The following is a 16,262-nucleotide window of genomic DNA, read 5'->3' as shown; positions in this document are numbered from 1 at the left end:
TACCTGTTTTTGCTTTGTTTGGGTTTTTTATTGCAAGTGGCCCAGCGAGTGAGTCTGCTTTGATACCTGTAAATTTATTCTGACGTTTGACGAGCGGGACGTAAACCAGAACATATATGGAACCCCTGCATCAATACGTATTAAAGTGTTTGAAACATTATTCTAGACCATTATTTGTACACAACTGATGAAATGTACCTGAAAGATCAAGGTTCATAAGAACGTACAGGGCACATTTCTCCTACCCCATTTAAGAATGTCCATTTCTGATTGGGTCACGTGGCCTTGCGAGGGAGAATAGATCATTAAAGGTCACATGCAACCAAAAAATCAAACATAATTAAAACACATTTATCACTTATTCATGACATATAATATACATTGCTGCTTTTGAAAAAACAAATAAACACAATTATAATCGCGATTCAAAAGTGCAATAATTTGTACTTGGGCTTACTTCCCCCGAAACGAAGCCCTCGGGAGACCGAACCCAGTCATAGCGGATGGATATGCACTCAAGTGTAACGACGGCTTCCGATTGGCTGTCTCATTTGCTGATATGCTGAGGGCTGATTGTGTGTACAGAAAGATGATCTGTTTGATGGGCATTTTAGAAGTATAGCCAGTCACAAGAAAGTAAGATTCTTTATGGATAACAACTTCTTTTTGTGTGCTTGATGCGTCGTTTCAGTATGGATTCATATACTGTTGTCAAACAAAATCATATACACGAAAAGAAGTCGTTATCCATGAAGAATGTTTATACAGATGTTGGGTTTAGAAAATACATGTTCTTTGAATTTGCGCTCGATCCAATAAAAAATCTTGTCAGTAGAGATGGTAAACTACTGCGTGGCTGGAATCTGTCATTCGTCCAAGTACAAAGCAGGACTTGAAACTGACAAGAGTTTGCACATGTTTCCATCAGATCCAGTCATCCGAAAAAAGTGAATGTAATTTGTTTGCAACCCACAGACATAAAAACATGTCATGTGTATCACACGTGCCTAATTACATAATGTGGCAGACACGGGACTCGGGTGCAAATCAACTTATTTTCTTTATGTCGTATAGTCTGATAGGTGTTAAGTTCAAATTGCATGTGGTCAATGATTAAAGCTGTGTATTGCATGTTGTCTTTAGCAGACAGGCAGGCAGGCAGACATATAGGTGTGAATAAACCAGACACTGAGCTTTCTCTGAGACAGAGACTGCTTACCACAATCAACAAGTTGTTTTACGTAAACGAGAAGATTATTTACTTGTTTATGTACACAACCAAGACTAGACTACTGCTCACGACCTCAGACACTGGTCATGCATAAGAATGAAGATTTTATGGATGTCAACTTCTTTATATGAGAACACAACGTTTCGGAGTTAATGCTTACTCCTTCATCAGGTGATTGAGAATGGGGTACAGAGCTATATTTATATGTACAGGTAAAGCAATAACAAAGTAACAAGTGGAATGACTTAACGAAAGCTGGAAGCCAGTATAAACAAGCGCTGATTGGAAACCGACAGTTATGATAACAATGATAGAAGCCAATGGTAATACATTACAGATGATGGGGTATGTTTACATAACACAGGTAGGGGGTAAGGACGATGTACATGATAGGGGAAAAGGGTGGAAGCCAATGGTGGATGGTGTTTACATAACACATGGTTGGGGATAAGGATGATGTACATGACTGCATGAGGGTGATGGGCATGTTTACATGGGGGTTGATGATGTACAAACACAAGTAGATAAGGATGTACACGGGTAGATTGGCTATACATGGATTACATAGATACATAGATAGAATGTACACAGATAGATGAGATTAATTTATCAATAAGTCCCAGGCACTTGGTAGGTACAATCCTTGGTCACGGTTGATTGCTGGTTTCTGTCTCCGGATCTCGATGGCTTCTTGCAGTTTCCTTTGGCGCCAGTTGTTGTTGTTGGTAGATAGTATCCTAGTGTCCTCCCATCGGATTGAATGTCCAGGGTTCTTGAGAATGTGTTCAGAGATGGCCGATTTCTGGTCGAGTTTGCTGACAGAGGTCTGGTGTTCCTTCATTCTGGTGTTGATTGGTCTCAGCGTTTCTCCAATGTATCGGTCGCCACAGTTGCAAGGGATCTGGTAGATGCATCCTCTCGGGTTAGGGTGTTCACAGCTGGGTCAGTATACCGCAAGCCGACGCACACCGACCAGTACATCCACTACAACTCCTGCCACCATCCTCAGATCAAGCAAGCTATCATCGCCACCCTTACCAGACGTGCCAAAGCCCTCTGCCATCCTGATGCCCTAAACAATGAACTGGACCACCTCAGAAAGACATTCACCACACTAAACGGTTACCCTCCCCAGCTCGTCACAGCCACCATCAACAAGACCCTCAAGGACCGAGAACCCCGCCTCAAGCCTTCTCCATCACCCATCAGAGTAACCATACCCTACCTTGGCCCCATCAGTCATCAAATATCACGCCTCATCAAGACCAAAGCCAGCATCGATGTCACCTTCTTCAGTGGCAAGACCATCAAGACCTACCTAAAAGCCAACGGTAAAGGACCCAGCTGTGAACACCCTAACCCGAGAGGATGCATCTACCAGATCCCTTGCAACTGTGGCGACCGATACATTGGAGAAACGCTGAGACCAATCAACACCAGAATGAAGGAACACCAGACCTCTGTCAGCAAACTCGACCAGAAATCGGCCATCTCTGAACACATTCTCAAGAACCCTGGACATTCAATCCGATGGGAGGACACTAGGATACTATCTACCAACAACAACAACTGGCGCCAAAGGAAACTGCAAGAAGCCATCGAGATCCGGAGACAGAAACCAGCAATCAACCGTGTCCAAGGATTGTACCTACCAAGTGCCTGGGACTTATTGATAAATTAATCTCATCTATCTGTGTACATTCTATCTATGTATCTATGTAATCCATGTATAGCCAATCTACCCGTGTACATCCTTATCTACTTGTGTTTGTACATCATCTACCCCCATCAACCCTCATGCAGTCATGTACATCATCCTTATCCCCAACCATGTGTTATGTAAACACCATCCACCATTGGCTTCCACCCTTTTCCCCTATCATGTACATCGTCCTTACCCCCTACCTGTGTTATGTAAACATACCCCATCATCTGTATGTATTACCATTGGCTTCTATCATTGTTATCATAACTGTCGGTTTCCAATCAGCGCTTGTTTATACTGGCTTCCAGCTTTCGTTAAGTCATTCCACTTGTTACTTTGTTATTGCTTTACCTGTACATATAAATATAGCTCTGTACCCCATTCTCAATCACCTGATGAAGGAGTAAGCATTAACTCCGAAACGTTGTGTTCTCATATAAAGAAGTTGACATCCATAAAATCTTCATTCTTATGCATTTCACTTCTAAATGCCCTTCAAAGACTTGGTCATGCATACTGTTTCAAGCTCCGCGAACCTATTCACTGCGCATGCGTTATGGACGCAGCGCTGCACAGCTGTTGAAACCAGTTTTCCCCCCAGCGCTGGGGGGAATTTAGTGAAACGTTTGAACTCCGATTTCGCGGGCTTTTTTTTCATCGCGTTTTTTTCCACTTTATAGGTTGAATTGGCATTTTTTATGGTTTGTTTCAGTAAGTGCATACCGAAAGGTACCAAAGTTGTGTTTTACGTTGCATGTGACCTGTAAGTTTTACCCCGCCACGTGGGAAAAGCCTGCATCCAGTCAGTGAACTGTAACGCAGTGGTTCGAATCGACTATAGGTAGTACCATGTTAATATAATACATGGTTTCAGCTTGTTTTGATGCTCTATTTACATAAAGTGATATTTAAACATTTGTTATGGTAAATACGGTGTAGCAATGTGATGAAGAGTATGCGGGTTTTCTTCATCCCATGTCATCCACCGATGAGAATGGTGGTATCCTCTTTTGGTTCACACCCGGATTGTCGATTGTTTTATCAAATACACAACAGGACTGTCGAAAAGCAGTGGAGTGTGACAGTACTCAACACTGTTCTAATGACACCCGGAGCGTCGACTACCTTGGAGAACTTGTGCCCGAGAATACCCGAGAATAGCAGAAGACTCGTCTCTACGCTAATTAACGAGCTAAAACACATACACAAGGACTTCGGTGAAAGAATGAGCTGTGGAACCAATTCCTGAATGATAGTCGTCGCACGAACAGTAGTCAAGAAAGTTGGCGTCATCGTGAATCGAGGGTCTGTGAGCAATGTAAACTGCATATTGTGACACAGTGGCCACAATAAAGAATAAAGAAGAACTTGACAGAAGACTTCAGCGTCTCAACGAGCAGCTCCAAAGACAAGAGATTTCCGTAATGAGCTGTGCTCATCAGACTGTCTGCCTCGCTCATAGTGACCACATTACTGTACTTTATAACGTATTTGGTTTTCCTTCATGTCCGGAGCGTCGAACGCCATAGTGTTGACACCTGATTACCTCCTTACGTAATACCCGAAACATCGAATTTACAAAAATTTCAATTCAATTGTAGACAGCCCAGGCAAGTCGTTTGTTTAAGGAGTAAGAGGATTAGGAGGCATGGTCGACTAGATTTCTTTGTTTAACTAATCCCACACGGCCTTCACCAATAGAGGGAATGATTTCTGTTCAGTTATGACATTGCTGTTCTCCATATGTCTCTATTTTCTCCACACATCTCCATGTTGTTGTATTTTTGTGTGTTTTGTAACTCTGATTGGGACTGGTGAACAAGCTTTACAGTACCTCACCCATACAGCATATAATACAAAATATAAATGAAGCATGTGTCGTCATCCATATTAACTATCATATAATAACATATGCATACATATCATTACATCAAATACATCTATCATATAAGTAAACACGAAAAATAGAATTATGGTTTGTTGTGTCTGACTAGCTCTTTGTAGAAACACTGAACATTTGTGAGAAGGTTTTTGACAAGTTAATTAGTTTCCTGTTAAAAAATTAAAAATCAAGCTTTGTGTTTTATGATAAAATCGTGGACGGATTCAACTATTTTCTGGTTTTCACAGTGAATAAGTTCTTTTCCGTTCACCGAAGTCATCATAGACCACAGTTAGAAAATGTCGATCTTCAAGCAGTAAGGAAGACCATGATAGCGTATGGAGTACGTGTGTCTTGGTCATCGACTCCGTTACCCCCTCCCCGAATCCACACCCCACCAGGGCGTGTAGGACTTGTCTCGGTGGATAAAAAGGGACTCCTATAACCCCATATACCCCTAATCACAATGCTATAATTTGTCGTTTTGTGTATCCGGTTTTGTGTATTCTGTAATATTGTATAGTACTGGTGAAGTGTTAATCAAAGCAATATTTTGCTTGCTAAACGAACCACATTCTTTGAGAATCAAAATATGTTTAAGCACATTTCCAAAATTGAAATGCAGCATGCACACAATAACTAAATTGGAAGGAATATCGGGCCGGACAAGGTTTTCCAGAGCACCTGCACATAAATGTCAATGTCTTTCAAAGACTAATATGTGCAGGTCTTGCAAAAGGACAAAGCAGGTATGTTTGACAAAGTTCTTGCAAAGGAGGTTTATACACAACACCAAAACCAACCGGTCAGCTCGACGCCTTATAAAACAATCAATTCGAGATTTCCTTTGAATGTGAGATTTTTGGCTGCGCGTCTTGCGCAATCAGTCTTTTTCATCCATATACACTCACGAACACCTGTCCATTTCAAAACTGGTGTCCCCTAATGACCTAATGTGATCCATGGATGAATTGTGTATATGACAAGTAAAATACACTTGAAAGCGGCAGCTGTTATACTCCAATAAACGAGACCAGCGGACGAGACATAACTTTTTCGGCGCAAATTGTCGTAGGCGCTTTGCGGAAATTACGTAAGTGAACGCGGAAGAAACAGAAAACGTCATCGTTCCGCTCAGTTTCCATTGTCTTTGCGAGTTATGCTGAGATATTCAACAAACTGAAATAAAAGTCAAAATGATGAAAAAATGGAAATCAGTGTGTGGATTAGAACTTGAAACTCATGAAGTCTCTGACAAAGTAATATCTGTTCAGGTCATGATCATTTGGAAAAAAATATGGATATACAACTTCTTATAAGGTAAGCAGCATTTCGGTGTAGCTGTTAAACTTGTTATCAAGAAAGGGATATCTTACAGGTAGTCCTGTAAGTTAAACCTTTGTTTTAGGTCGAGGTCAAAATCGTTTGGTGTAGTGACAACGGTGTTGTTTTATGGGATTAGACACGGATTTTCTATAAAAAAGTAAAATGTGTGTCCTCAGGAACGAATAAGACACGTGTACCAGAATGTAAGTGAATCGATGTTAGCGAGTTCAATCAGTGACTTCAGTTAATAAAATGGGCTTTCAGTTCACTCCTTCCATTAGTAATGAGTTATTTAGTTTCTTGGTAAAATTGCTTGCAAGGTGAATGTTGAAAATGACAGTTTTCAGGATCATTTTAACAACTTCAGTTATGGCAATCAGTTATGGCTTCAGTAAAGCTGCTATGCTTCACGTTTCGTCCTACTTATTTTACGGGAAGATACCTTTGTGTAAACAGCTATATGTTCATTTTGAGAACTGGTAAAAGGGAGAATATATCTCGTGAAAATGAATTTTGAAAGACTGCAGATCAACAGTTCGAGTTGTCTCAACAACATAATTTCTAAAATACTTAGAGACCACAATCACGAAAGCCAAAGTAAATCTGTTCGAGTGTAGCAAAAATAGTGAAAATTTATTTAAAAAATAGAAAAGTAAACGCAAAGTCAATCTTGATTACCTTACGTATTCCTCATAGCCCGATATAATGATTACACATTAATAGTATGGATACGTTAATCCATAGTTTAAACTAATCTCCTCAAGTAATGGGGACTGGATTGGCAAGCATAAACATACCAATAATATAATTACATAACATACATGATAACAACACTTCATGTTCCGCTCGTCAAACGTCTGAATAAATTTACAGTTATCAAAGCAGAGTAACAGGCCCGCTAGCAGTAAAAAAACAAAACAAAAACAAATAAATTAATAAATCCAAATGAATAGATGGAATACTAAGAACCACCAAAATATGCACGCCCCCTTTAAAAAGGTAGAGTGCAAAAGTGGCAAACCGGTAAAATATGCCAAGATTCAAACTCAAAACTATACAATCGTATTTTACTCGATAAATCAGAATGGTCTCAATGTCATAATGTGGGTAGTTACAGAATCGAACCAAAATAATGTACATATATATATCATGAAATAATAATTTATCAACTGAATAACACATAAAAAAATACTCTTATGATATGTATAACATCACATTTGAGTAACAAATGCATGCGTTGAGCTTGTTAGATGTTTTAAAGATTAATGGAATAGGTAGAAAAGGACACCCCCACTTGGGAACTTGGGAGCAGAGAGACGCCACGGTTCAGTGGTTACAGTTTTAAGGCCTTCTGTGCTCTCTGCTCAATATATTAAGGGTGATGTAGATGAAGGTTACGCAGGAAAAGTAGGTGATGTGGGTATACTACGTCAACAGGCAGCTGTGCAGTCAACCAGATAGTTTGTTGTTTTAACCTGTCCGACAATTGTTACGTCTGACCAGGGAGACAAGCTGATGTTAACACATGTGATCTAACGATAGTTTTGCGTTCTTTAGCATGTTTTGGAAGGGAAGGCCGTGGTGTATCATTTATTCTTTCATTCATTCACATATGTACTTCTTTCTTTTATTATTTCTTTCATTCATTCACATATACTTCTTGCTCTTCATTCATTCATTCATTCATTGTAAGATTTCGACTGATACAGTAAACTGGCTGAAGTACTGTTAAACGCAGCCTAAGTTGCGATGGAGACGAATCAGGTCACTGTGTGCATTGGAGCATGAGGAGGCGCATACTAATTAGTACAAATGGTAAAGAAAACAAGCGAGTGACCTACCCCTGTTGTAGATTATTTCTGGTCTGACAAATAGGAGAATACCCCATAAAACCTCGAACGAAGACGGGCAAACGGGAATTACTAAAAATGGAGACCACACTATTAAAACGAAACATGCTAAACTGGGTAGGTACACTTAAAACTACTAGGTAGGTACATTTGGCGAATGTCAGTGGAATTGACAAGACATATTTCAATACAGTTTAAAGATCTCACAACACCGTTTATTAATGTGTCCCAGCATAGTCACTGGAGTTTGGTCACTCTTGATTAGTGCCTTCACAAATAACTTCAACTTCATAGATATCGGTTGAATTTTGGTATATTTATAGAATACCTAAATTCAAAAGAATCTCAAGGCTTAGTATCCTAAGTGTATTGTATATGTTGCTGGATGTAAAGCTCTGTGTTCGGGACCCGTGAAGATCTGGAGTAGAAGAGGGCTTCAACAACCCATGCTTGCCATAAAAGGCGACTATGCTTGTCGTAAGAGGTGACTAACGGGATCGGGTGGTCAGACTCGCTGACTTTTGCTGTTCCCAATTGTGCAGGTAGATGCTCATGCTGTTGATCACCGGATTGTCTGATCCAAACACGATTATCTACAAGCCGCCGCCATATTGCTGGGATATTACTGAGTGCGACATAAAACTAAACTCACGAAATTAAACTGAATTGTCATTAGAATTTCATCTATTTTTAAACCATATGTTTGCAAAATAAAGAAAACAAGCAAACGAAAATATTTTCGTCCACGAGAGAGATTAGTCGAATTAAGACCGGAATGATTTCATTTTTTTGTCGTGATAATTATAAACACACTTTCATTCATAAATTTACAACTCCCAAGACAATAAAAAAACACTAAGTGGAAATCCAGATTCTTGTACTTGTTACAAATTAGCAGAATGAGTTGAATTTTGTGCCATGATACTTACAAATATATCCTCATTCATTTACAAAATCAAAAACACAGGAAAAGATGTATTTTGAGTAAAAGTGATTATTCTGGCATAATTTTTAAAAATCTTCCTGAATTCGCAAAAGTAAGTCAAAATCAGTTGAATTTTGTGTCAGGATACTCACAATGGCCCTTTCATACATTTACATCCTCCAAAACATTAGAAAAGATGTATTTGGAGTGAAAAGGAAATATTTTCGCTCATGGGCCCAATGTTTTTCGCCCATGGGCGAGATGTTTTTGAAAATCGGTCTCAATTAGCAGAATTAAGTCATAATGAGTTGGATTTTGTGCCATGATACTCATAAATATATCCTCATTCATTTACAACCTCCAAACCACAGGAAAAGATGTATTTTGAGTGAAGGCAAATATTCTCGCCCATGGGCCAAAATGTCTTTCTCCCATGGCGAGAGTTTTCAAAATTGCTCTCATTTAGAGGAATTAATTCAAAATGAGTTGAAATTTCTGTCATGATACTCATAAATGTACTTTCATTCATTTACAGCCTCCAAATATTGGAAAAGATGTGTTTGGGGTAAAAGGAAATATTCTCGCCCATGGGCCAAAATGTTTTTCGCCCATGGGTGAGATTTTGTTAAATAGCTCTAAATTAACGGAATTAATTCAAAATGAGTTGAATTTTGTGACATGATACTTATGAACATACTTTCATCCATTCACAACCTCCAAACCATGGGAATAGGTGTATTTTGAGTAAAAGTAAATCTTCTCACCCATGGGCCAAATGGTTTTCGCCCATGGGCGAGGTGTTTTGAAAAATCACTTTAAATTAGCCGAATTAAGTCAAAGAAGCTTAATTTCAATAATAAATACACGTTCATTCATTGAAAAGCTGCAAAGCCTGGAACAAAACATGTAGTTTCAATGAAATTAATTATTCTCGTCCATGGGCCAATATGTTTTTCACCCATGGGCGAGATTTTTTAAAATCGCTGTCAGTTAGCAGAGTCAAGTCACAACAAGCTGACATTTGTGTCATGATACTTATCAACATTTTTTCATTCATTTACAACCTCCAAAACATTTATTCTGGATGAAATGAAACACTGTCGCCCATGGGCCTGCCCATGGGCATACCCATTGGCCACTGTTCACCCATGGGCGAGCGAGTTTAAATTTTGAGTTTTCGAAAAAAAAATTTTCATTTATTCATCCTTAGCACATATACATAACAGTTGCCTGTTTAATTTTGCGAAATCGCTTGTGAGAGAGTGGCCACTGTGCTGAGAGTTTCTGGACTTTTGTGAGTCCAGAATTAAATTGTGACGTGTTCTGGATTAACTTCTTATTTTCCTATTTCAGTTTGGGAATCGACAGACAGGTTCTTTATATTATTTACGTTTCAGAATCAACAATGAGTTTTCATTTGACGACGATACAGCCAAAAGTTATGAATGTGATGTATTTTCGTTCGATCCAAGGTGAGTCCCCAGTATGTTTCGTGAATGTTTAGTTGCCTCTGTGTCACGTAAACGTATCTACAGTCATTCATGTTTGTCGAAAAAGCTTCTTTAGAAATTGAATTTCTCACTCGCTGACTTCGGTTATTGTGTGTCTTCATAACAATTTCACAGTGTTATTGGTGTCTCCGGACTCGATTATTAACAAGGCGCTATGGTTGATATAATACGCACTCACGCTGTCCAACTTCACAACACACTATTTTCTACGTCAGCGTCGTTTACAAATGCACCACACCCGTGAGAGATCCGGTTAGAACTGGCCTTCAGAAACCCATACATGTCCTATGGGGCGCCTAACGTTATCGGATGGTCCACTCGCCGACTTAGTTGACACTTCATCGCCTCTCAATGACTATGTACAGACCGTCACCATATAGTGAGTGAGTGAGTCAGTTAAGTAATGTAGCAGTAGTCCAGCAATACCGACCCGTGAAGGTCTACCCGGTGTAGACTAGGCCTTCAGCAACCCATGCTTGCCATAAAAGGCTGACCCGTGAAGGTCTACCCGGAGTAGAAGAGGCCTTCAACAACCCATGCTTGCCATAAAAGGCTGACCCGTGAAGGTCCCGGGGTAGAATAGACCTTCAACAACCCATGCTTGCCATAAAAGGCTGACCCGTGAAGGTCCCGGGGTAGAATAGGCCTTCAACAACCCATGCTTGCCATAAAAGGCTGACCCGTGAAGGTCCCGGGGTAGAATAGACCTTCAACAACCCATGCTTGCCATAAAAGGCTGACCCGTGAAGGTCCCGGGGTAGAATAGACCTTCAACAACCCATGCTTGCCATAAAAGGCTGACCAGTGAAGGTCCCGGGGTAGAATAGACCTTCAACAACCCATGCTTGCCATAAAAGGCTGACCCGTGAAGATCCCGGGGTAGAATAGACCTTCAACAACCCATGCTTGCCATAAAAGGCTGACCAGTGAAGGTCCCGGGGTAGAACAGACTTTCAACAACCCATGCTTGCCATAAAAGGCTGACCAGTGAAGGTCCCGGGATAAAATATGCCTTCAGCAACCCATGCTTGCCATAAAGGGCTGACCCGTCAAGGACTACCCGGGGTAGAATAGACCTTCAACAACCCATGCTTGCCATAAAGGACTGACCAGTGAAGGTCCCAGGGCAGAATAATCCTTCAGCAACCCGGGCTTGCCATAAAAGGCGACTACGCTGGTCGTGAAAAGTGACTAACGGGATCGGATGGTCAGGCTCGGTGACGTTACCAATTGCCCAGATCGATGCTCATACTGTTGATCACTGGATTGTCTGATCCATACTCGATTATTTACAGACCAACGCCATATAGCTGGAATTTTGTTGATAGCGGCGTAAAACTAAACTCACTCACTCATTCATTCTGCAGTACCACCACAGGGTGGTATTTGCGTTCCCGTGAAGATTCGAGTTTCAGTAGGTGTTGGGCACCCCATCTTTGTACAAGACGACTAACGGGATCTAATGGTCTAAGGATATGCGTGTCATCGTGTCCCAGTTACCATCAATGATCCGCAAAATGTCAATCACTTGAATGTTTGGTCCAGACTGGACAGACCACCTTCATATAGCTTGAAACATGTAAACTTCCAATTGAAATGTTTCAGCATGATGCAGACCAGTTACAAGAGGTCCAACCATGTCCAGTTTCTAAAGATGGGAATAAGCGGGACTGACACAGACCGTGGAGGATGGGAACTGCACACGCTTAAGACTTTCAAGAAAATGCTAAATCACACAGGGGTAGGTATACCCGAGTACTCATCGTGAATGGAAATTACCCAAGGTCGTCTTACTGGGCGGTGTTACCTTGGCACTTGCCAGACTGGCAAAATTGTCATGTCGTTTTAAACCTGAAATATGGGAAATGTAGTTTAGTGCATTGGAGCACATGTTATGTTTGGGGATTACAATTTCTTAGTGTTTTACAACTTGCTCATGGTCAACTGACTCCGTTCAGCGTCCCTGGAAATTAATACACTGGCGATAAGTACGTAAACGTCATTTTCGATCAGCTATCGGAAAAGCATTCAATTTAATGTGCTAAATTATTGTTCTAAAACGATATATATATATATATAGACGCGCGCGCGCACACACACACACACACATATATATATATAAGATGTGATTCTGACTTTTCAGTAAAACATTAGCCATTAACAATAATGTTATACGTCCACTCTTAATAAGAAAACATAACAACAAATACAAAAAAAAGAATGTCAGACATGTGATCAACACGCTTTATACATCTGTTTTTCAGAAAAACCGTACACTTTTCGAGATTATTTCAGAATCTTCTTCTTCTTCTTCTTTGGTTTTGCCTTGATCTCTTTTTTCTGAAATTATGTATAGGTAGTGTATAAAGTCAAACCAAGCTTAATTTGGTAACAGAATCAAATCACATTGAATAGCAGCCACAAACCCATTTGTCAGAGACTGAGTGCAGGGACAAATTCTGTTTGGCAATAAAAACCCCAAACGCCATCAACAAGTATACACAATGATACAATACAGATACTTACGTTTACTCATTCTCAGCTCATGGATTATTCTACGTAATTCTTAAAAAACCCTCACCACTGTTTTATCTACCTGAATGCTTGTGTCTCATTCCCTCCCGTTTCTACAATTAAACTGACAATGTTCCTCTACATAATAACCAGTTATTACATGAACTGGACTCCCAAAACACACATTAATCTAGTTAGTCACATGTTGAAATATATTTATAGTAAAATTAGTGGAATTGTTTAAACTAAACCTTGAGGGTGGGGGTTGGGGTGGGGGGTTGTGTAATGGATTTTTGTTTGTTTTTTATTACTTGGGTGCGTTTCTATAATTCTAACTTGGAATCCGAAAATAAGTTTTTATAAACCAGTTTGGAACATTATGAAATGTTTGGAAACTATTATGTGTTAGCTAGGTGTCGGCCACTGTCGGCCGCTGTCGGCCACTGTCGGCCCTGCGCTATGTAACGATGCCGATATTAACGGACGGTGCCGAGCATCAGCTACGTCGAAGATGGCATGCTGCCTGGGTTATTAGGTCAAGAAGCCAGGGCCCAGATTTTCGAAGCTATCTTAGCGCTAAGATAGTCATAAGTTAATGTTAATGTATGGTACTGAGCACTATCTTAGCACTACGAGTGCTCCGAAAACCTAGGCCCAGAGCCTCAACATGTTGAAAATGTAGTGCACTTCTGGCAACCGGATTGGATGTCGATTTTCACAATCACGAAAGATTTAGCTTTCATTTAAATACGGTTGTCATTAGCTATCGTGCAGGGGCCCTCTTAAGGTACCGCTGCTCTGTAGTCACACGGGGTATCCAATCCGGTGGAGAGAAGTGCACTGCATTTTCACCATTTTGGCTTATGAACCAACTAGGGGCATTTGACTCTTCAAGGTGTTTCGAGGTGTCTGTTCTATATCTATATTAGATTTACAAATAAAACTTATTTTTAAGCACCGGTCACATTTTTACATCTTCAGAAGGTGATAGATGTCCTCAAGGCCGATGTGGAAGGCTCTGAGTGGCCATCACTGCCGGAAATGACGTCATCGGGAGAACTCATGCACGTCAAGCAGCTGCTGCTAGAATACCATGGTGATTGCAGTGATAGACGGCAATGCACAAGCAGATTAAAGACCTTGAAGGATATCCATGACATTGGATTCAGAAGGTTTTATGTCCATAAAAATCCTGCTTGTAAATTGATAAAATCTGCTCTCTTCCCTGTGATTAGGACAAGGTGTTATGAAGTCCACTATGTCAACATCAACGCCGTACGTCCCTAGACCTCTGAATCTCCATTGGATGACTCAGACAGCACATCGGCAACATTTTAGCCATATCGTGACAAGAACAAATCATACAGTCCAAATTAAGGTTTCATGTTCACAAAATAAAAATTAAAAAAAGTAAAACACGATTCATTGTAAATTAAGATCTCCCCTGTGATTAGAACATGACACAGTAAAGTCCATTTCGTCAACATTAACGCTGTACGTCCTTGGGCCATTATTCTCGAAACGTTCGTAACCCTAAGAATTCTTAACTTTGATCATAGCCAATGTGTTAAGAATAGCTTAAGAAGTTCGTAGGGCTACGAATGTTTCGAGAATAGCCAGCCTGGACGGTAACGTTTCGGCCATATCGTGACAAGAACAAGTCATACAGTCAAAACCAACCAGACGCGAATCATGTAATTAGTGGATAGCACAATTGCTAGAGTATAACAGATATAGAGGATGCTAAACGACCTTCCGTGTAATACCATTTTTAGTAAACGAGTTAATGATTTGGTATCAAACGAGCGAAAGCGTGTCATTGTTCGCCCGTTGGAGATACTGCAGAATAATATCTTTACGGCAATAATACACTAGTGTAATACCGCTTGACGTATGACGTGAAAACGGATCACAGTTGTGACGTCACAATGCTAATGTCGCTGTCGCAATTATACTTGCGGAAAGCTGAGTCCTCACACTGTAGGCAACTGCGCCGCAGTTTCGCAGGATACTAAACTCGCTTCCGTGAAGTACCATTTCATTAAACTCGTTAAAGATTTAGTTTCAAATCATTAACTCGTTTAATAAAATAGGTATTACACGGAAGGTCGTTTAGTATTCTCTATAAATCATCACAGAGCACAAAACAAATATATGCTCCTAATAAAATATTAATCAACAAGTAATTTCAGTGTAATATATTTATCAATCTCGAAAGGGTCTACCCCAAATTGTGAGACTCCCATTTGTGAGACAGTGGAGTAGGTAATTAAGAAAAACAACACGCCACACTCTAATAGAATGGATTAACCTTTGATAATAAGGGTTTTGGTGTAACTGAATCTTACAACTGAAAGAACAGAACAGAGCACATTTTATTCTCAAAAACACACAGTGATAACGAGAACATACAACATTGTTACGGGCAAGAATTTACCGTGACAACAATGTAAGAAATCCCCTGTGAACCAGCAAAACAGAACAAAGACAAGACGTTTACCTTCAAATTATGTATTTTTATGCAACGAGAGCACGGTATACACAGTTAGAAGTCAATATAACAATGCTGATTACAGATACAATTCACGAGAGACAAAATCTCAGTCAGTGGGTCACAAGATATATATAGTAGCAAATTCACCAAAGTCTTGGTGTGAGAGAGAACAGCTATGGCAGAATGTCAACACAGCGATCGGTGCCACAGGAGATAATGTAGGTCTGGAGTTGACGGGTAAGCGTGGCAAATATGAATGAGTGTGAGTGTGAGTGTCACCCTCAACACGGCAACCAGCCTTTATATATATATAAAAAAAGTCATTCCCGAAAGTTCGGGCACAAACGAACATCGTCAACACTGTAGAATGCTCTAGAGTAAGTCTCCCGGAAGTAGACACATAGAAAACAAGTAGCAGATAAATTCCGCAAAACGAGAATGCTAAAAGTGTTGACCAATGTTTCAATGTATATGTTTCAATTCAAGCACTGCAAAGTTGGATTTAGTATTTCATGCTGTACATAGCCCACAAATGTTGAATTTTGCATATGTTAATTTAGGAGTTGTAATGTATAATAGTATATGCAAGAACCTGTGCTCATATCAATGCATGCTACATATCAATGGTTAGCGCGATACATGATACAATTATCACAAGGTTACAGGGAAATAAAATAGTGCAAATATATACTACCGACAGAAAATAAGGGAACCAAGAAATTGAATGTAGATGACTTTGACTGTGACAGGGTCCGTTATCGTGGCGTATCTCCCAAACGCAACATCCAGTGACAATGGAATTTCGCATAAATGCATGCCCAGCA

General features: G+C 40.1%; 1 protein-coding gene across 1 annotated transcript in view; it reads left to right on the top strand.

Annotated features, from left to right (window-relative positions):
* LOC137260058 (probable methyltransferase-like protein 24) overlaps window positions 1-15,125 on the top strand; it is a 54,368-nt gene extending 39,243 nt beyond the window's left edge. The window contains exons 7-9 of the mRNA XM_067797748.1: window positions 10,317-10,391; window positions 12,036-12,171; window positions 13,926-15,125. Coding sequence (XP_067653849.1) covers window positions 10,317-10,391; window positions 12,036-12,171; window positions 13,926-14,231 — 517 coding nt within the window. The 3' untranslated portion in view covers window positions 14,232-15,125. The remainder of the gene's footprint in view (window positions 1-10,316; window positions 10,392-12,035; window positions 12,172-13,925) is intronic.
* The last annotated feature ends 1,137 nt before the right edge of the window (window positions 15,126-16,262 follow it).

Source organism: Haliotis asinina, chromosome 13 (assembly GCF_037392515.1).
Source record: "Haliotis asinina isolate JCU_RB_2024 chromosome 13, JCU_Hal_asi_v2, whole genome shotgun sequence".
Taxonomy (NCBI): domain Eukaryota; kingdom Metazoa; phylum Mollusca; class Gastropoda; order Lepetellida; family Haliotidae; genus Haliotis; species Haliotis asinina.
The sequence above is the reverse complement of the archived record's forward strand: the minus strand, read 5'-3'. Positions and strand labels throughout refer to the sequence as shown.